This window comes from Antechinus flavipes, chromosome 2, assembly GCF_016432865.1.
Source record: "Antechinus flavipes isolate AdamAnt ecotype Samford, QLD, Australia chromosome 2, AdamAnt_v2, whole genome shotgun sequence".
In the NCBI taxonomy this organism is placed as follows: Eukaryota; Metazoa; Chordata; class Mammalia; order Dasyuromorphia; family Dasyuridae; genus Antechinus; species Antechinus flavipes.
In genome coordinates this window covers 263,625,850-263,648,991 of record NC_067399.1, presented here as the reverse complement: position 1 = coordinate 263,648,991, position 23,142 = coordinate 263,625,850, and the positions used below count along the sequence as shown (strand labels likewise).

At 33.3% G+C, this 23,142-nt stretch overlaps 1 protein-coding gene across 1 annotated transcript in view; it reads right to left on the bottom strand.

Moving 5' to 3' along the window:
* Positions 1-8,049: 8,049 nt before the first annotated feature.
* The window catches only part of KATNBL1 (katanin regulatory subunit B1 like 1), a 40,167-nt gene continuing 25,074 nt past the window's right edge, over positions 8,050-23,142 (bottom strand). Inside the window, exons 2-10 of the mRNA XM_051977003.1 lie at positions 18,285-18,412; positions 17,706-17,746; positions 16,835-17,114; positions 14,958-15,076; positions 13,485-13,535; positions 13,319-13,408; positions 12,922-13,011; positions 11,268-11,361; positions 8,050-8,852 (exon numbers count right to left, since the gene is read on the bottom strand). Coding sequence (XP_051832963.1) covers positions 8,820-8,852; positions 11,268-11,361; positions 12,922-13,011; positions 13,319-13,408; positions 13,485-13,535; positions 14,958-15,076; positions 16,835-17,114; positions 17,706-17,746; positions 18,285-18,398 — 912 coding nt within the window. The 5' untranslated portion in view covers positions 18,399-18,412 and the 3' untranslated portion in view covers positions 8,050-8,819. The remainder of the gene's footprint in view (positions 8,853-11,267; positions 11,362-12,921; positions 13,012-13,318; positions 13,409-13,484; positions 13,536-14,957; positions 15,077-16,834; positions 17,115-17,705; positions 17,747-18,284; positions 18,413-23,142) is intronic.

The window sequence follows — 23,142 nt, the reverse complement described above, 5'->3', positions numbered from 1 at the left end:
TATAAAAGTAAACTGCTATAATAAGGTTCTTGTAAAATATATTTAATAGTAACCAGGACAGACTCAATTAGTCTAACCTATTAAGAGTTAAAATTATAAGATATCTTGCATTGGTTCCTCTTTCCAAAGCATGATGGTATGATGTTATCACGTTCTGTTCCCAACTCTACATATTCACTTATCTCAAATCACTTGATTAATATTGATACCTAAACTTTGCAAATAATGAAAATAATAACTATTCTACTGATTCAGAAAATGATTTCTGATGTTTGAAGAAAAGTCAATTCATTAAATTGGAAAGCTGCCTCCAAATATTTCCAATAAAAAAAAAATCTCCGAAAGACTGATGTTTCTTCTCCAAAATCAAAACGATCACTATATGCTATCTTACTGCTAATGGTTTTTACTTCAGTATTTAGCAATTCTTAAAGAAAATGGATTCCTAGATTGTGAACTGTTTCAAATTATTTCTCAAATCATTCTTTTTCATATTCTTCCTTTTTTTCTTGCAGAAGATCTGTAGACAATTCATGTTAAATTTTTTTCTTCTCACCTTTTCTGTTTTTAGTCAAAAAAGTGTGAAATATCTTTTCACACAAATCTCCGGATTGTCTTTAGATCAAATTGAGGCTGGTATAGAAAACACATCAACAAAAGCAGTCCTCAGTTTGGAGATAGTTCATGTACTTTATATGAAAAGCAAACAAAGACAAATGTAACTAACCTGTAGAAAAATAATGTTACTTCAACTGATTTCTGCAACAGCATGAAAACATAGTACAAAACTCACCTGCCTTAGTAAAAAAACAAAAACAAAAAGAGAGAGCAATATCTTCGTTCCAGACTGTGACAATTTGGCTCCTTTGTCACACATCTCTATGCAATACTAAAAATCTATTTCCTTGAAAAATGCTCCCAAAAGGCATGTGAAATCCTTAAAGAAAAAAGTCCAAATGAAAACACAATTGTGATACTGAATTCTAGAAATGTGTAACACAGTATTTCAATTTATATTTTTTGTAATCAAGGTGAAGGAATGAAATACTGAAAAACTAAGAAACAGAAGGTAGGTGTCTGAGGTCCGACTGGAAGTGAGAGGAAAGAAAACAAGAAAAATGGAGTAGAAGAAAGATAACTGGAAGCTAGATTTTTTACACAGCATCTTCACACAGAGAACAGAAAGCAGCTCCTGCTTACATTAGAACTTCGGCAGCAAACTAATTGTGGATCAGGCTGAGAAAAGAAGCAAGGAAAAGTCACAAGACCAAGAGTCAAAGGTACAATAGTAACAAAGACTTAAGGATTTTTGATCTATAAAGGAAAGAGGGCTTAAGCATTTTACATTGATTTGTAGAGAATGTGCTATAGTTTAATTTCTGCCAGTGACATGTAGCAGCAATAAAGTGCACAATAAACCGCTTGGTCTTCCTCCTACAGAAGGTAAATAGGCTGAAGAACTCTTCATACTCTAAATCACTAGGGAAAATAAATTATTGCAATAAAATATTGCTTAAAAGGGGAAATCAAGAGGGAAAAAAATCTACAGAAGAATTCTGAGCTTACTGGAAGGTCAAAACAATGAAAGAACATGAAGCAAAAAAGAAAAATTACTAAACTATTGGCACTAGGAACAGTTTTATGAAACTTCCAAAGAAAGATAAAAGTAAATTACATGTTTTTAGGCAGGAACAGCTTCTCATGTCACAGAAAGGTCTCAAGAATCTAAAAATGTTTTGAATATAGTAGACAAATCTTATATTTGTTGAAAAATTAAGAGTTTTCACAAGTGCTGCCAGGAATAGTCCATATTCTAGTCAAAGGAAGAAGTGAAATATAGGGACTGGAAGAGACATGTGCCGAGACAGTCATTTATACACTTGGTACAAATAGAGAGAGAAGTATGCCATTTTTCAAGGGGTTATGCCAAGAATTCAAGTCGGGAATTTGATATAAAATCTCCCACCATCTGTCGAAAACATTGTTATGCCCCACTGGAAGCATACCACCAGATGCAGATAAAGCATACCACCAAAAGAAACCTAGAAAACATTCCTGGGAAAATCAAATTTTGTATGAGAAACTTAAGAACTTAGGGACATTACCACTGCCAATTGAAAATAGGGACTTCAAAAGAAAAAGGTAAAATTGGGAATGGTCTCTAATTAACATGATTTGGATTCTAGAACCTGGCTTTATGAAAATGATCAGTTCTTTGCCAGGGCAAGAACAGACACAAATAGGACTGGCAAAATATTAGTTTTTTTGAAAACTTGCACATATGAGCAAAAAAATTTTAAATTGAAAATAAGGTAAAGGAAAACCAGCCATATCTCTATTTGAAATAAGATGGTACAGAAAATAGCAATTATGACAAAGGAAAATACCAGTAGAAAAGAATGATTTGCAGGAAAAACATCTAAGAATAAAAGTAATAAAATTCATAGCTACATTGGACAGCTACACCCAAATGTTGTGATGAACAAAGTATACTAGCTATCTTACTATCAAAAGTAAAATATGACCTCCTTTATCATATACTCCATTAGTGTCCCAGCACTATTATATCATATTCAAGATGCTTCAGATTTAGATATTTCTTTAAAGTTTACAAAGTATTTTACATGTGTTATTTAATTTAATCCCCACAATGGGAACCTGTGAAGAAGGTGCTATTATTAGCTCCATCTTACAGCTAAGGAAATTAAAACAACTAATAATCTAAGACAGCACATAACTAAAAATATTAGAGATATGTGAACCCTGTTCTTCTTGAAGAACAAGTCTAACACTCTGTTAAGAAGATGGTGACATAGAATTGTATACCAATATATACTCATGTAACTAAATCCATGAACCAAAGTGGGGAGTTAGTTATGAGTTAAGAAATTTGGGTAAGGACTCAATAAGATAATATTTAATGGAGATTTTAATCAACTACTACACAAGTACAAAATGGGGAAGATATAATTATGCTAACTTATGTGAAAAAATATTCATGGATTTTTAGTGGATTTCAAGTTGAGTCACTAATGTAACAGCAGACAGAAAATTTAAATTAAAAAAAAGGCATAGTATTAAAACAAAGGAGGTAACAAATAGTCTGACTACATTTTCCACTGATGACAGCATAAAAAGAAAACAACAAACCTTTATTAAGCACTTACTATGTGCTAGCAACTATGCTAAGCTCTAGTTACAAAGAGAAATGTAAAATAGTCCCTATGTTCAAAGTGTTTACATTCTAAAAAGAGACCTGTACACATACAAGTCTATACAGAATATATATAAATATACATATATATTTATATAAGAGGTATATATACACATTATGTATGTATGTGTACATATGCACGTGCGCGCGCGCGCACACACACACACACACACACACACACTTTAGTTTGAAAGGAATCTTAGAAAAGCTTCACGGAGAAGGGGTCAATGTATCTGAGTCTTGAAGGAAACCACGGATTCCAGAAGTGAGGAGGGAGTGCACTGCAGGCATTTGGGAGTGGAGTAGGGGAGGATAAGCTCATATAAAGGCACAAAGCCTGGAAAAAGAAAGTTGCACCAGTAGAATAATAGGTAGGCCAATGTATCTGGATCAACTATATTGGATCTATATATAAGGATAGAAGTAATACAACACCAAACAGGAAAGGGAGGGGACTAGGTTATGAAGATCTTAAACATTGGAGTTTACATTTGATGTAAGAAATAATGGGGAGCCATTGAAGTTTGAGTGGAGGAAAGAAGTTGATATGGCCAGACCTGGACTTTAAGAAAAGCGCTTTGTTGGATGTATGGATGGAGTGGAATAGGCAAAGGCTTAAGTGACCAAGACCAGGGCTCTTGTAGTAGTAGAGGTGAGCTACAATGAGGGTCTGAACAAGATGAGGGACTGTGTTGATTAACGAGGACGGTAAGTATGTCAGAGATGCAGCAGAGAAAGAAACAAAAGGATTTGGCAATTTACTGGCTATGCAGTGTGAAGCAGAAGAGCAAATCTGGGTTGCCTTTGAGGGTGACAGAGAAATTTGGAAGAGGTCTGAGAGAAAGCAGAAGGTGAGACAGATAAATCTGTTTTGGACCTTGTAAGCTAAAGTACTTATGAATATCCACTTTGAAATGTCACTTCTAGATGCCACATTTCAATAAAGACATTGACAAACTTGGGCAGAGGCAGGAGAACAGTACAGTAAAGGAATTATAGACCTTGCCAAAAGATTCAGCTAAAGGAAATGGGGATGACTAGTCTAGATAGAAAAAATAAAATGGGGGAGGGGTCTGGGATGGGGTAGGCACTATACAAACAGCTGTCTGTCTATTTTAAGAACCATCATGAACATGAAGGCTGTGACTTTTGCATGGACAGAAAAATATGAAGAAGCAGCTTTTGGCTTGATATAAAGAAACACAATTATAACCATCCAGAAGTGACTGCTGAATTGTCAATCACCTTTGCAGACCTTTGAAGTAATACAAACTGAAGATCTGCAATTTCCCAGTTTTTCAGCTATGATTCCCTGGGAAATCTGAAAAAGTTACTTTAAGAATAGAAAAAATCTTACTTGATTCTGGCTTGGTAGGAGGAAAAACTTTTCCTTGATTAGAGCTATTTAAAAATAGAGGGCCATTAAAGATAATGTTTTTTAAGAAATTAAAAAACTACTTCTCAGGGGTGCTCCTGAATGAATTTCTTTCTACAATTTGTGTTAGATTGCCTCTGAGGTCTCCCTTCCTTCAGCCCTCAAATCTGAGTTTCTGTGACTCATTTCCAGGACAGAAAGTAGGTGTTGATTAGAGTCCCTTTCCAGTTAAAGCAAAAAAGAAATAGAATACCAGCTTCAAACCTCCAATATGAATTAAGTCCTTCTTATAAGTACCAACTTTACTACTATACTAAGATCCTAATGCACTGATATGTATAGGGGCTGAGCACATGGCAGATCCTGCTGTGAAAAGAAATTCTTGAATCAATAATGTAGCATAATGGATGATAAATTTAAGGTCATCTAATCTTAAATGCTACTAATATATAGCCCATGTGTAAAGATTTGTCTATGGTCTAGCTTTCAGGGTAGATTCATAATGATCTCAAGTCAGAATCTGGACTAGTTAGTGACCTGTTATATTCATATTAATTAGAGGAATACAGTGCTGTTAACCAAAAAGCTGCTGTACATCATATAAGCATTAAAAATTTGGAGATGTTCTTTTCAATCCAAAATTATTAGGTATTAGGCTTCTTTAGATCATATTACAATAAAAGAAAGGCTTTATAATAATGTTCAAATTAGCCTGAAATGCAACTTGCTGGAGAAAAAAGAATAGTAAATCCCTACCAGCAGATGTTCAGCAAAACTATTTCTAGCCAAAGTGACCCACAAGGCAAAAATCTATTTCAAAATAGATCAGACTAGTTGAGTCAGCTGCTTAAGTTGTATTTATTATTTTTTAACTGACAGTGGCATCTGATATTATCATAACTTTAAATGAGAAGAAAGCAACTGGTTTGGAAAGATTAAACTTTAATGCAGTAGTATCAGATTTTAATGAAAACTTTCTTCTATTTGTGGCTCTGAGATTGATTTAAATATCTAAGCAAAAAACTAAGAATGCTGATACTGTGAATTATGCTTAAAGAGCACAATAATTTAACCTGTATTTCCATAACATATTATTTATTTTCTCAAGTTTTCCAAATATAAAAATATTCTAAAGTAAGATTATTATTTTAACAACAAAAGATTCTATAAAAAATTAAGCAGCAGTTCTTTACAGAATTTAGCAGAATTTTGTTTCAACTAATATCTAGGCTAACTTTTCAGTAGTCTCAATGTTTGGTTGCAAAAATTTATCATCTTCCCAAAAGGAATATAGGTAGCACATATGCAAATTATTATAAATCTCAGGAATCTCTATAATTTTTGATATGTAAACAGGGTACTGCTAACATTAGACCATTTTTCTTAATGCCATGCCATTATATTCCCTGCCTTATAACTTTTCATGCCATTCTCATGATCAACTCTTCATGACACAATCTATCCAAATGAACATGATAATTGTAAATCTTTAAATTTCTAGTCCCAATGACTTGCTAGACTGTAAAATTAAGAAGAAAAATTTTAAAGATAGAAATTTGGCCCCTTAATAGGGAGGAATCTTGTGTAGTCCCTAAATTCTGTATAAGATATAGCCAGTCTGCTAACATTGATAGTGTTCAACAAATGGACAACAAACACACAATTGTCCTAATTTAGGTCAAACAATGTTTGAACTGTTTACAATTACCAGAATACTCTGTAAACACTGTCTCTGGCTCCTTCTGGAATACAACACTTTTCTGATTAAAATTACTGAAGTTCTGCAGAACTTAACACTACCAGAAGCATTTAATTATACTTGTTTATCTAATACCTTTCTTTCAGCAAATTTCAGTATCTGAGAGGTAGGTTCTGAAATAAAAAAATACAAGAGCCAAAAACAAAAAAAGTGGAGTGTGGGCTACTTAATAGTTTTTACTTATAAGATCTTCAGGCTGCCTATACAGCTTAGAGTGTTTAAAGCGGAGTGATAACACTGTCATTCAAAAAGTCTGAATTCAGGAATAAGAGCTCTTATCTTTTTTCTTTTGGGGGGAGGAGGGACAGAAATTACATTTTAAAAATTTTTTAATATTGTCTTAAGATATAATACACACAATCTTATTTTTACTTAAGATCAATTAAATAACATCTATTAAAAAAGAAAAATACAATTAAAAAATACTTTGTTCCAAAGCAAGGATCAACATGGCAATTGTTTTAATAAAAGTAGTATTTATTCACAAAGTGCTGTCTTTGGTATCCAAAGACACTACTGACTCCTTAGAGACCATATACTTTTGAATTATTTTTCCAGAAATGATAGCTTTATGCTGAACTATCCAAAACTGGTATCTCTAGTTAACAAGAGCACCAAATTGGAAGACTGGTAGGGGGCACTCAATCCAGTTATCCTTCTGTTAAGCTAACTATTCTAAAAAAGGATCAAATCTCCATTTTCTAAGTCTCATAAGTACTAGGTTCCAATCAACTGACTAGTTATCTCAGATTATTTGTTCAACCAAAACAATAATTATAAGGGTAATAAATAAGAAATATAGGAAATTAATATTTTTTTATCTCAAATGTGTAGATTATTAATGTTCACTTCCTTCTCACATCCTGGGGGGAAATTTTTCCTTTTAACATCACAGAATTTGAGTAATGTGGAATGTTTTTAAGTTAAAGACTCAACAAAAGCAATAATCACAACAGATTATCCACACTGTGTGTATGTGTGTGACAGAACTGCATAATAAAAGCATCCAGAGTCAGTGAAATCTTACCCTTTAAAGCAAGAAAGATGCACATTCAATGTTCACATCAGTAGTTAGTTGATTGGGCAAACGCTATAGATTTATATTCATGTCCATGAGGGGATATTTCAGAGAAAAATGATTCCCAAAATTATTTGGCCAGATCACTATCAGGCTTATTCTGAGTTGGTGGTATATAAATTTTCCTATCCCTACCTAATGGTAATATAAAGCATAATGACAAAAGTTATGGAGTCTTAACACATACCACTGCTAAATCATATCAAATTTGAATTTGTATACACCAAGAATATATATGAACCCCATTTCAAAGCAACCATTAGAGGAGGTAGTGTATCAATTATTTGGATGGAATATAAGATCAACTCTAGCTGTAAACATTTCTAAAACATTAGACACTACTATCCAAAACACAAATGATGAGCATTTAGAAAACATATGAAATTATGTGAATTAAAAAACAAAAAAAACAAAAAGAGAAACATTTAGTATATTTACTCAAATAAAAGGAGTTTAAATGATTCAGAACTGAAAATAATAGAAATCCAAATATACTTTTTTAAAAGTGAATATAAATTAGCTAATTCCAAGGACATTTCCAATTAAGCATTCATCCAATTAATATTCAGCTTTTTATATTCACACACATACATGTGCGCGCGTGCGCACCACACACACACACACACACACACACACACACACACACATTCTGGCAAAAATCAGAGAAAAATATCCTCAAGTTTTTCAAACTATATGAATTAGGTTCCAAAACCAATATTCTACATGAGCGTAAAACCCCTGATTTCATGCCTGTATGCATGGCTGTTTTAAAAGATATAAGTAACATAATACATTGGCTTCTTCAAACATACTAATAATTAAGGCATCTTGCTTTACACAGTATCTCAGTGTGAAAAAATTGTCCATCATTTGCTATGTTGTTTTAAACATCTTTAAAGTCTTTTCAATATGATCACAAAGTAGCTGCATACATTTTAGTGGTTTGTTTTTTGCTTTTTTTTATAAAACACAATCTTAAAAAAAATATTAATGGTGATTGGTCTTTGTGGTTCTTAGCAAAATGTCTTGCCCATTTTATCTTTTCATGTCATTATAAATTACATTTTTATGCAATATGAAGGACTGCAATAAGACACAGAAGCATTTAAACAACTTTTCCCCAAATAACCATACAAATCCCAAACGCAGCAAAGGCGTACAATTTTCATAGTGCACTTTCACCTCATTGAAGTCAAAGATGCTCCTTGTGGTTATTTTTCCACTTCAATGTGAAGTAGATTGTTAGGATTTTACTAGTGGTTTAATTAAATGGCATTTTTGGAAGATTTCACTTCCCTTCTTAGTTCATAGTTCTCAGAAGAGACCTCTTTCTGGAAGTTACAAAATCCAGGAATATTCTGAACAAGAATGTCCTCTTCAGGTGTAGTACTTCTCAATGTAATTGTAATAAATAAGCATCTACGTCCTTGAAGAAGAAAATAAAACTATTAGTCAATATTTAGTACCCTCCCATTTCTGTTTATATATATATATCTCTTCATTTAACTCAAATACTTACTTCTAATTAAGAATTTAATAAATTAAACTTTCTGCCTAATTAATAAACATGACAGCAATCCTTTGTGCTTCATCTACATTACTGTATATCATTCAAAATATATTATATATAATACAAATAATTTTTTTTTACTTATTCTGGATATTACAGAGCTTCAAGATGACATTTCTGAATATCAATTCTCACAGCACACAGCTATATATATCATGATATAAAAGGAGTAAGAGATAAGGGGAATGACTTGGAACCAGACAAGATTATAGAAGTAATTTAAATTAAACTTTTGTCTCATTAAAGTAAATAAAAAATATCAATTGCATAATTTCTATGTTATCTTAATGCTCTTTCCCTTCCTTTCCCCTTTGCTTCCTCCATATGCCTTGGTCTCTTCTAGCTTCTATTTTCAAATTCTTACAGACTTTGTTTTTGTAGTTTCCTGGGCCATTTGGCCAACCAATCATTGTATTTCTTGAATTCTGTTTCAGGTTTTCCACCCTCAAAAAAAAAAAGGTCAATTATTTCAGATTTTTGATGTTTGGGGTATAGCATTTTCCCATAAAGAAACTTGAGAATTATACACATAACTTCAAAACTAAATCAGTATTATCTTCAACAATAAAGATATCTCTGGCCAAATTAAAAATAAAACTTTTCTGATTTTTATAGATATCCTATGAATTCTGTTGCCCACAAATTTTATAAAATATAATACAATATAAATACACATTCTAAATTATAGTATGTAATTTTCTAAAATCTATACTTCACCATGATAACTGAGAAAATACTTTGAACAAGTTTTTCTGGCAATATATTATAAAAATTCTATATGCTGCTTGAATCATTTAAATATACACTAAATCATTTTACCTTTCTTGAAGAAATGTAAGAAATCCTAACAGTAAGATTTTTTTGTTAAAATTGAGGGTAACTTAATTCCCAGCTAATGTCAGATATTGGGCAATTTTTTTTAAAGTGGCAATACTCCCAACAACAAGGTGCTTTTAAGAATTTTCTTTCAGGCAGGCAAGCTTTTTAGATGAATGTTTTTCTAGAGTTTAAAGAATATATTATCTCAAATTGTAGCTTTTGTTTTCATTTAAGAGCATAATAAAGATCACTGTTAAAGATCAATTCTGGTGATAAGCTCATTTTATAGTTTAAAGGCATATTTTTCTCAGGAGGCACAAAAGAAACACTTGGAAAATTATAGAGGTTTGTCACTGCAGGGCTTGTTAAACTGTAACTACTGTGATTTTTACGTAGTATCAAGTTTGAAGTAAAAGGAACTTATACATAAAGTCTTTTACTCTCACTTGAGAAAACAGACCAAGACCATCTTCCTGGAACTTTTCCTAAATTCTCTGGGAAGATTCATACTCATATCTATTTGCTAGTATCATGGTTTCTTGCTTTCTTTTGCTTTTACTCTTATTAAAACCAATCTGGAAGTTTTCTTCTTTCCTCAATTTAACTTCAAAAATAAGTGTTCAACTGGGCCCAAATGACCTCAAAGAACCAAATATATAGCTAAGGTCCTCCGTATCCCCCATTAGTTAAGAATAATCAGGAGTAAATCAGGAAACATTCTAATTTCACATTTTTATTCTTTTCAATTTATTATTATATCTGACTCATATCTGGAAGCAAAGGCAGCAGATAATATTTTGCTATGCAGCAATCACCATCCTGCAACTCTGAAAAAGGAAAGAGTATTTCTAACACATCAGAAATTTTGACTTTTATTATACAAAAAGAGAAGGCTGGGAAATTATCTTCATAGCTTGACAGGCCAGCATCTTAATCTTAATATTGCATTAGCACTCTCATTCTACTCCTTTATCCGGATAGATGAGTAAGTCAATAATTAATAAATTTCTTTTGGACACAATTATTGTGTCTGGATTTCTCTGATGCAATTGCTGAATTAACACATAATCCTTCATTTGAAGAGACATCTATCACTAAATAAAAGATTTAAATGGCTATGAGAAACTGATTGTTTCCTTATCATTTTTAAAATTCCTCATATTTACAATAAAACTCCCTTAAGACTACTATCTTTTGAAGAGCATCCGAAAGACATCCAATGGGCTTTGCTCCCTTCCATGCAATGAAATGTTATATCTATACCCAGAATATTCTGGCACTTTAAGAGGTGCTTATACTTGCTTTCAGAACATTATAATATCATTTACTTAACTAGCTAAATCATTAACTGACTTGTTTAGTAGTTCTAGTTTTACAAATCCATCAGACTAGATTATTAGATATTTTGAATATCTAAAGTCAAACATTTGATAACTTTGGTTATACACATACCTTAGCTATATTACCAGTGTATCCTGGGACCAAAGTAAGATGATTTTCTTGTTTCCACAATCCACTTAATTGTTGTTTTAAAATATGAATATTTCTTTAAAAAAAAATTTAAGCAAAAATTCATTTATGACGTTATATACATAATCTGGTGTAATACACATATATTCAGAGAAGGATAACTGAATAAATGTTAATATCTAGGAATTTATCCTTAAGCAACATGACATTGTAACTCAAACAAATTATTTATAATCATGTGTCAGTTATTCATAGAGATTATAGGTTGCTCAATTACCACAATTACTTGAAAACAGCACCTATACATTATAGGGAAGAGCTGAGTCTAAGAGTCTTCTAATTCCTTAGGAGAAAGTTAGAAGTTACTCAAGATTATCAGTTTCAATCTGTAGAATATATATATTTCCAAAACACCACACACACACACACACACACACACACACACACACACACACACACACACACACTGAAATGTCAATAAGCTGGCTACTAAAAGTCCATAATAGGCCCTCCTTCTCACCCCAAAACCCTGCAACTTCAGAATGCCTGCTTATAGTATTGTTATCTCTGTCTTCTCTGCAAAATGAGATTAATTCCAGAAAGAGAGGTGACTAGTTCTAAAATTCTACATATGAAGTATATTCTAATATGAAAAGCTCCAGCACTCATTTAAATAAACTATATCTATTAAAAATTAAATTTTTAAGCAACTATCTTAGAATTTTTTTTCATTAAGATATCACAGTAGCCTAATAACAGCAGCTTACATGTTATTTTTAAAATTTACATAAACTAGTTCATATTTGATCCTTAGAAAGTAGATAGTCTAAATATATTGTTATCCCCTTTTAAAGATGAAGAAACACACTGGACAAATAATTTCTCTGAGTCCCAGTCACACACGTAATAAGCAACAGAGATAAAATTTTAACTCACATCTTCTAGTTCCAGGTTAACTGCATGCACTATGGTGCCTTCAAAGTTTTTTCTATAAATTTATAATGAGTATAACATTTCCTTAAATCCTCCCTATTAAGAAAGGGAGTGAATGACATTGTGTTATGGTCATATAGATGAGAAGCTACCTCACCTGGGAGATGCTTCTGCTCCTGCACCCTCTCCTCTAACTGGTGAATCCTTAAGAGAACCACCATTTCATGAATTGCTCAGGCCATCCATGCTCAGTTCTCTCCTGGCTCCATTCCTCACTCTCTGTAGCTTTCTCATCTTCTTGAAGATATCTTTGCTTTTGCACCATTTCCTCTGATTGGTGAGTCCCTAGCTAGTCCCCACGTCATGGATTCTAGGCCATTCATGCTCACAGTCCTCCTGGATCTCTTGACTTTCCCACCTCCTTACCAGCAGGTTTGTCCATTGTTCTCCAACTCTACCCTTGCTCCCTTTCTAGCTCCCTTTTATAAATTGTCTTCCCTCATTAGAATGCAATTTCCTTGAGTATAGGGAACATCTCATTTTCTTACATTTGTATTCCTAGTGCTTAGTACAATGTTTGACACATAATTAAGAGCTTAATATATTCTTTTTCTCTCTATCTTTCTATCTACTTCTATCCTGACAATACAATTTTTACCAGCATAGCAGTATATTTGCAAAATATAGAAGTTCTAATACTTACCCATCTTTTGCAATTTCTGTATTAGCAGACAGTTCTGACCACCATCTTTTTATGACTGCTTGAAGCCAGTTCAAACCAACTATCACATAACTGAAATAAAATTTTGTATAAAAAAATCATGCTTTTCCTCCCCAAAAAATCTTTACTGATTAAATATAAATTCCTTCCATTTACTTTTAATTTTTTTCAGCACTTGACAATACCATTAATACTAAAGTATTAAAGTTGCTGACAAGATATCATTTCAATTTTCCCCAGTTATTTCACACATATAAAACTTATTTCCCCAACTAAATTGCCCTTATCTTCCATAGAGCCTAATACTGTATTATATATATAATAAAACCTCAATAAATGTTGCTGAAAATGAAAAACAAAAATTCACATAGATACTTACTCTTCAAATTTGCTTTTAAGTAGTGATTTTACTAGAGGCAACAGATCTACACAGCAGCCAAGTGAAATGTACTGCTTTTCTTCCTGTAAACTAAAATATACAATTGATTACAAAAACTTGGAAATCATGATTTCTAATCTTCTAAAAAAAAAAGTTCTCTTTTTACCTGCTGGTGAGCACAGGAAGGCAATCTACCACTACTCCAAGATCTTCTATCCTATAGTATTAAGAGAAGCAAAGATAATTGATAAATGGTCAAAGGATAATGAACAGACAATTCTCAGATGAAGAAATTGAAACTATTTCTAGCCATATGAAAAGATGATCCAAGTCATTATTAATCAGAGAAATGCAAATTAAGACAACTCTGAGATACCACTACACACCTGTCAGATTTGCTAGAATAACAGGGAAAGATAATGCGGAATGTTGGAGGGGATGTGGGAAAACAAGAACACTAATACAGTGTTGGTGGAATTGTGAATACATCCAACCATTCTGGAGAGCAATTTGGAACTATGCTCAAAAAGTTATCAAACTGTGCATATCCTTTGATCCAGTAATGTTACTACTGGGCTTATATCCCAAAGAGATCATAAAGAAGGGAAAGGGATCTGTATGTGCATGAATGTTTGTGGCAGCCCTCTTTGTAGTGGCCAGAAACTGGAAACTGAGTAGATGTCCATCAACTGGAGAACGGCTGAATAAATTGTGGTATATGAATATTAAGAAATATTATTGTTCAGTAAGAAATGACCAACAGGATGAATTCAGAAAGGCCTGGAGAGACTTACACGAACTGATGCTGAGTGAAACGAGCAGGGCCAGGAGATCATTATATAATTCAACAATAATACTATATGATGATCAAGATGAACCAAATTAGTGCCAATGGAGCAGTAATGAACTGAACCAGCTACGCCCAGTGAACTCTGGGAGATGACTAAGAACCGTTACATTGAATTCCCAATCCCTATATTTTTACCTGCCTGCATTTTGGATTTCCTTCACAGGCTAATTGTACAATATTTCAGAGTCTGATACTTTTTGTACAGCAAAATAATGGTTGGTCATGTATACTTATTGGGTATCTAATTTATACTTTAATATATTGACCATCTATTGGTCATCCTGCCATCTAAGAGAGGGGGTGGAGGGAAAGAGGGGAAAAATTGGAACAAAAGGTTTGGCAATTGTCAATGCTGTAAAATTACCCATACATATAACTTGTAAATAAAAAGCTGTTTAAAAAAGAGAGAGAGAGAAGCAAAGGTTAAGTAGCTAGCTATTTTCACATCTAAGTCATCTTCTAAGTCAGAAAAACAATTAGTTTTCCCCCAAAATCAACAGATCATCTATAATTTCCTTTTTATATATAAGGATTTGAGTTGTAGAGGTTATCAAGTTCAAAATCACACAGCAAGTAAAGATAAAACTAATGACTGGATTTTTAGTTAACAAACCAATGTGACACTAACTTTGACCACTAACTTTATTCTTATTAAAATTAAGTATAGGAAATTAAAATTTTCTGGTCAGCAACATTATCCTAAGTTGAAAAGCTAATCTTAGACTGCTATTCCTGAAATTGGATGCTATAATTTTGCAAAAATGAGAATGGGAAAAAATTATGATTTACCTCACCAAATAGGCTACTAGTTCACTTATACTTCGCTTTCTCCAAAAAGTTAAAGCTACATTCAACCTCAGATTTCTACTGAAAAGAACTTGTGCCATTGTCTCATGGTCCTGAGAAACCTGCAAGCAAAAAAACAATATTTAAAATTGGAAGGCATTAGAGGTATTATTTAATCTAAAGTATCATTTTTTATAAGATGAAAATGATGTTTCAGGGGGATAAAAGAACTGACCAAAGTTGGTTGCTGGCAGAAACCAGACAAAAATCTAAGTCTTCTGACTACCAAGTCCAAAGTGCTATGCACTTGAATCACAAATGCAGACCTTTGACAAACAGCAAACTAATTTGTTAAAGGCCATACTGAAGGGAAAAAAATAAATAAAAGAGATCTGAAGTAGTTATTCAATTAGATCAGATCAATGTAGACAGATTAATTTTAAGTTATACAACAATGCTAGTCCCTTTCCCCAAAACTAAAAATCCTTATCAGCTTCATTCACAATTTAGAATAATACAGCATTTGAAGAAAATAAGCATCAAGCAGTCTGAAGCATCAGTATCCTTTCTTCAACTATTATTACTCTTTCTTGTTGTATGAGGATAAAGATAGAAGAGAAAACATTTTACTAGGCCAAACTTGTCTCTTCAATGTTTTGGCATCAATTTAAAATTGTTTAGGGTTAAAAAAGCCACTGAAAATTAAGTATGAGTAAAGTTAGATAAGTTAGTAAGTTAGGCCTCTAACAATAAAGTAGTAATCAATAAACTTTTGAAAACTACACAGGAGGCGATGGGACCCAGAGAAGTAAGCATTCCTTAAGAAAGAGGTTTAAATATGAAGATGCAAAAGGAAAGAAGACTGTATAGTCTTTTACAATACAGCAACAACTAAATTATATTCTGCCTAAACAACCATAGTGATCCTTTAGTTTATACTTGGGTCATCAGTTGTAAGAAACTATATCACTGTGATCTCTCAAAAAACCAGTACTTCTATAATGGAGATAGCATCCATTCTCTAATTCTTATGTTGGCTGACTGTTATTTCATAAAGAATTAAAAAAAATTTTTTAACTTCCCACCAGTCTCCCAGAAGCCTTGTTTCTATTTTTCTTCCCTATCATGATTTTTGTCTAATATAGACTTATTTTCTGTTTCTCTAGAACTCCTATTCATTATTTTCCAAGGAGAAAATGAAAGAATCTTGCTATATAATTCCAGTATCATTTCAAGTACCCTCTGTAAAACATCCTGTGTTTCCATAATCAAGATCTCTTTCTAATAATTCTGAATACTTGTAATCATTCTCTTAATCATCACATTGATCTTCTATCATCTATGCTACCTTAAATCAATTACTTCTTAAAAGACTATAAGAACTGTTTTTTAGAAACAAGACACAAATTTACAGTATTGTTCTTCAAATGACCACTTTGGGCTAAGCTATTCTACAGTATTACAGACAGTACCTACCACACTAGGGTGATTAAATTTTTAGGACTCCACTGAACTTACAGGACACAAGAGAACTCTGATTCCTGTGTCTAAACAGAACAGCTCAACTTTAAGATCTGATCTTTTCTCTCTCTCTGCTCCCTCCAATCTCCACCTGTCAATGTGTGAATCTGGATGCTGCAGGAGAAAATAATATGTTAAATCTATTTTACTTATACGGAAAAATACAAACTTTAAAAAAAGAATATAACAACTGTTTCAAGTTTGCTTGATTTGATTATAAGAAGGCTCACCTAAGGGCACCATTCAAGAAATTCCATAGACAAAAGGATGAGAAGTACTCTGCAGACTGAAGATAACACCAAAAGAAAAAATATATAATCATGCTAGATAAAAAAGAATTAACTTGTAGAGAGACTCACCTCAGTAAAAAATCCACTATATTTTGATGATGGGCTTTCTGTCTGTGAAGAACTAGAATCACTGGCATTAAGTAAAAATGTACGACCTTCATGGCGTAATTTTTCAGGCAGGTGGCCTGCACATGCCAGTTCATTTTCTTTATTTGCCATGTCACAGCCCCTGCTTCTAGGAAACTGTTTTCTTCTGTAACAAGGATTTGGAAAATAATGATGAACTTTCTTTCTATAATATGCTTCTTTGTGTAGTTTGTCTGGACTTTTCACAGCGTATCCAACTGTTCTGTAAAAACAATTGGCTCATTTAAATAAAGAAGGAAATAAAATCTTATTAAAAATTAAAGGTTAAATATTTAACATGTATGGAACTACCTGCCATCTAGGGGAAGGAGTGGAGGGAAGAAGAGGAAAAGTTGAAACAGAAGTTTTTGCAAGGGTCAATATCAAAAAATTACCCATCCATATGTTTTGTATATACAAAGCTATAATAAACAAACAAATAAATAAATTCAAAAAAAATTAAAGGTTAAGGGACCATTCTGCAGTAAAGTTTTGGTCCATCTGATATCCATTCAACCAATTCTTAAGTAATATATATACTTAAGTTTACATATTTCTGACAACATAATTTCAGGCCTGAGGAAGGTAATACATGCCACAGATTTGTCTGAAAAGCAATAACTGATCTTTCAAAGAATGTAGAATCAAACACAGGATCCAATAATTTGGGACACTATGAAAACTCTAAGATTATATATATATAAAACTGTCTAATCTCACTTTACAAATAACATGTTTAATACACTTTCCTATTTTTAGCCATCCCCAGATTTCAAGATTTGTTGCTTCCCCAAAATTTCAAAGTATCTCTTACCTATTTGTATAAGCAGCCAAATGTTTTGGAGATTTCTTTCCCTATCAATAAAAGCAGAAAATTATTTTACCCAAGAACAAGTATATATAAAGTTTCTATTAATAGAATTGTAAATAAACTAAAATTAGTGAGTGACATCAACAAATCTACAATTCTTTGTTGTTCTTGTTGTTTGGAGGTGAGGGAAAGATTAGAATTCTATTTTTATTCAGCAGTCTCCTATTATTAAATTCTAAGATTTTTCTACTTTCACTGGCATTATCTTTAATAGTCCAATTGATATCATTGGTATATGGTAATCTGTCAATCTCACCTCCTCCACTCTCATTTAGAATATATTTTATATTTTAGAATACATTTACTATTTTTTTCTTTCATAAGAATTTCATTATGATCTAGGAGAAACTATGCCAAGGCTATTAGCATTGTGCATAGAGAACACTTTTTTGTATGCTAAATCATTACCCTCCTATTGTATAAAAAGTTAACCAACATTCACCAGCATTACAAAAAGTTTAGATTCGGTGACATTTTATCTGTTACATGTTATTTAAGACATTTACAAAAACATTAACATACCTCCTTCATGTTCTTATTAGTGAAATCAGAGATCCTTTTCCTAGGAAGATCAATGGAATGGCCCTCAATATGCAAAAAGTTCCGTTTTCTATCATTGTGGGCTTCAGATGCCATAATCTCTTAAATCCCTAGTTGGCAAAATTTGAAAAAAAAAATAGTTTTGACTACACATAGTTAAATACTGTCATTATTTCTATAACACACACATATATGCAGATTCACAATCCTATTCTGCTTCATTCACATTGTTATTTACAAAGCCTTAAATAGAAGGCATATCAGACAGAAAAATTAAGACAAATGGCTTTATGATAGCTAGTTTTAAGTTGTGTAAAATCAGGGATGACAAGAAGTCAGAAGATTTCCTAGTGGTACAACTCTGGCTCTCTCTTACTCTCTCACATTCACCAGACTTCAAATTGGAATTTGAATTTGGTGCCAGTGAAATCATTGGTTATAAACATAGTTAAGAAAGGGAGGTCTTTCCTCTTATTTTCCACCTTTTACAATAAAATTCTAAGATCCAGATTTGCAATTAACAGTGCTGCTAACTTATGAAAACAGTCAGGCCTCAAGCTGTCTGCCTCTAAATTAATTCTCCTCATATTCTCCAACCCACACTACACAATACTACTTGATTAATTTCCCTAATGAATAGCTCTGTCATATAGGTTACAAATCTGTCACTATTCCAAATAAACTCAAATACTCTGATATTTAAGGCCCGGATATTGATTTGGCCTAAATTTGTCTCCCCAGTTATAGCCTTTCATGCATCCTACAAATTAGCTATTTTCTATTTCCCCACTGCTATACCTTTGTGGACAATTATTTCTTTATTTGGAGTGTTCTTTTATGTTCACTGCCCACCTTTCCCAAATGAAGTCCTACCCCAGCTACAAGGGCTAATTCAAATCTATCCATTCTCTTCCATAAAATCTTTTCTGATATCCTAGTTGAATGTAATCTCTCAGAACTCCCACACTCTCACTGCACTTCCATATTCTACTTTGTATAGTATTTTTACCTCTGCCTCCTCATCTTCTTTATCATGCAGGGATCATGCTCTAATCATCATTATCCTCCCACAGCAGCTAGCATTGCACCAGGAAGAGTATCCAATCATTGTCATTCAGTGAATATTAACTTCCTTACACTCTGATTTTTCCAAATCCAAATTGTGGATTTGGAAAATAGTGATCTACTTCACATAGATGTTGAAATCAGTCACTCAATCAAGAAGTATTTATTAAGCCCTTACAAAGTGTAAATACCGGAGATCCAAAGACAAAGTCCCCTTGTTCAAGAAGCTTATGTTCCACTGGGGAGACAACATCTATATAAGTAGGTATAAAGCAAAAGTACTCCCATTGAATTTAAAAACAAAAACAAAACAAAGCAAAACCCACAATGTGGAAGGGGAGGCAATTGCAAGTGGATGGACGAGGAATAGCCCCACTGCAAGAAGTAGTCTTTGAACTATATCTTAAAGGAGAGCAAGGAGATTCCAGGAGGTAAAGGGGATATGGAGGGAGTACATTCCAGGGATGGGATAGAAGTGAAGAAAAGAGGGAAAAAACTAATATAAAGGTAGTGATAGAGAAGATGAATTATCATGTGAAGAACAAAAAGTAGGCCTAGATGGCTGTATTAGAAATACTGTTATAATGGATAGATAGATTTCATACTTCTTAGATTGGCTAAGACGACAGGAAAAGATAATAATAAATGTGGAGGGCTGTGGGAAGACTGGACACTAATGCAATGTTGGTGGAGTTGAGAAATGACCCAATCATTCTGGAGACCAATTTGGAATTATGCCCAAAGGGCTACCAAACTCTGATCCAGCAGTGTTTCAACTGGGCTTATATCCCAAAGAGATCTTTTTTTTTTTTTTTAAATAACTTTTTATTGACAGTACATATGCATGGGTAATTTTTTACAGCATTATCCCTTGCACTCACTTCTGTTCCAATTTTTCCCTTCCCTCCCTCCACCCCCCTCCCCTAGATAGCAAGCAGTCTTATACATATTAAACATGTTATAGTATATCCTAGATACAATATATGTGTGCAGAACCAAACAGTTCTCTTGTTGCACAGGAAGAATTGGATTCAGAAGGTAAAAATAACCTAAGAAGAAAAAAAAACTGCAAACAGTTCACACTCATTTCCCAGTGTTCCTTCTCTGGGTATAGCTGATTCTGTCCATCATTGATTGATTGGAACTGAATTAGATCTTCTCTTTGTCGAAGATATCCACTTCCATCAGAATACATTCTCATACAGTATTGTTGTTGAAGTGTATAATGATCTCCTGGTTCTGCTCATTTCACTCAGCATCAGTTCATGTAAGTCTCTCCAAGCCTCTCTGTATTCATCCTGTTGGTCATTTCTTACAGAACAATAATATTCCAAAACATTCATACACCACAATTTACTCAACCATTCTCCAATTGATGGGCATCCATTCATTTTCCAGTTTCCAGCCACCACAAAAAGGGCTGCCACAAACATTTTGGCACATACAGGTCCCTTTCCCTTCTTTAGTGTCTCCAAAGAGATTTTAAAGGAGGGAAAGGGACCCACATGTGCAAAAACGTTTGTACAGCCCTTTTTGCAGTGGCAAGGAACTAAAAGTGAGTGAATGCCCATCAGTTGGAGAATGGCTGAATAAGTTATAGAATATGACTGAAATGAAATATTATTGCTCTATAAAAAATGATGAGCAGGTTGATTTGAGAAAAGCCTGGAAAGACTTATATGAACTGATGCTGAGTGAAGCGAGCAGAACCAAAGAACATTGTACAAAGCAACAAGAAGATTACGAGATGATCAACTGAAATGGACTTGGCCGTTTTTAACAATGAAGTGATTCAAAGCAATTCCAGTAGATTTGAGATGGAAAAGACCATCTACATCTAGAGAGAGAATTAAGGAGACTGAATATGGATGGAAGCATTGAATTCTCAATTTTTTGGTTTGTTTTCTTTCTCATGGATTTATTCCCTTTAGATTTGATTTTTCTTATAAGTGGAAGTAAGGTTTAAAAGAATTGCACATTGTGACCAAAGATGAACTAGAGACCATTACTGATCACAAAATAGAAAATTTTGATTACATCAAATTAAAAAGCCTTTGTACAAACAAAACTAATGCAAACAAGATTAGAAGGGAAGCAACAAACTGGGAAAACATTTTCACAGTTAAAGGTTCTGATAAAGGCCTCATTTCCAAAATATATAGAGAACTGACTCAAATTTATAAGAAATCAAGCCATTCTCCAATTGATAAATGGTCAAAGGATATGAACAGACAATTTTCAGATGATGAAATTGAAACTATTATCACTCATATGAAAGTGTTCCAAATCATTATTAATCATAGAAATGCAAATTAAGACAACTCTGAGATACCACCACATACCTGTCAGATTGGCTAAGAAGACAGGAAAAAATAATGATGAATGTTGGAGGGGATGCGGGAAAACTGGGACACTGATGCATTGTTGGTGGAGTTGTGAACGAATCCAACCATTCTGGAGAGCAATCTGGAATTATGCCCAAAAAGTTATCAAATTGTGCATACCCTTTGATCCAGCAGTGTTTTTATTGGGCTTATATCCCAAAGAAATACTAAAGAAGGGAAAGGGACCTGTATGTGCCAAAATGTTTGTGGCAGCCCTGTTTGTAGTGGCTAGAAACTGGAAAATGAATGGATGCCCATCAATTGGAGAATGGCTGGGTAAATTGTGGTATATGAATGTTATGGAATATTATTGTTCTGTAAGAAATGACCAGCAGGATGAATACAGAGAGGACTGGAGAGACTTACATGAACTGATGCTAAGTGAAATGAGCAGAACCAGGAGATCATTATACACTTTGACAACGATATTGTATGAGGATGTATTCTGACGGAAGTGGACTTCTTTGACAAAGAGACCTAACTCAGTTTCAATTGATAAATGATGGACAGAAGCAGCTACATCCAAAGAAAGAACACTGGGAAACGAATGTGAACTTTCTGCATTTTTGTTTTTCTTCCCGGGTTATTTTTACCTTCTGAATCCAATTCTCCCTGTGCAACAAGAGAACAGTTCAGTTCTGCAAACATATATTGCATCTAGGATATACTGTAACATATCTAACATATATAGGACTGCTTGCCATCTAGGGGAGGGGGTGGAGGGAGAGAGGGGAAAAATCGCAACAGAAATGAGTGCAAGGGATAATGTTGTAAAAAATACCCTGGCACGGATTCTGTCAGTATAAAGTTATTATGAAATAAAATAAAATAAAATATTAAAAAAAAAAAAAAGAATTGCACAGAGGTAATTCATTCCAGTTTCAATGATCTTGTGATGGAGAGAGCCAGTAGAGACTGAATATGGATCACAACATTTTATTTTCACTTTGTTTTGTAGTTTGGTTACATTTTGTTTTCTTTCTCTTTTTGAGAGATTTTTGATTTGATTTTTCTTGTGCACCATGATAATTGTGGAAATATGTATAGAAGAATTGCACATCAAGAATGTTTGTGGCAGTCCTTTTTGTAGTGGCCAAGAAACTGGAAACTGAGTAGATGTCTTCAATTGGAGAATGGCTGAATAAATTGTGGAATATGAATATTATGGAATATTATTGTTCGGTAATAAATGACCAACAGAATGATTTCAGAAAGGTCTGGAGAGACTTACACTAACTGATGCTGAGTGAAATGAGCAGGGCCAGGAGATCATTACATACTTCAACAACACTACTATATGATGATCAATTCTGATGGACCTGGCTCTCTTCAGCAATGAGATGAACCAAATCAGTTCCACTGGAGCATTAATGAAATGAACCAGCTATACC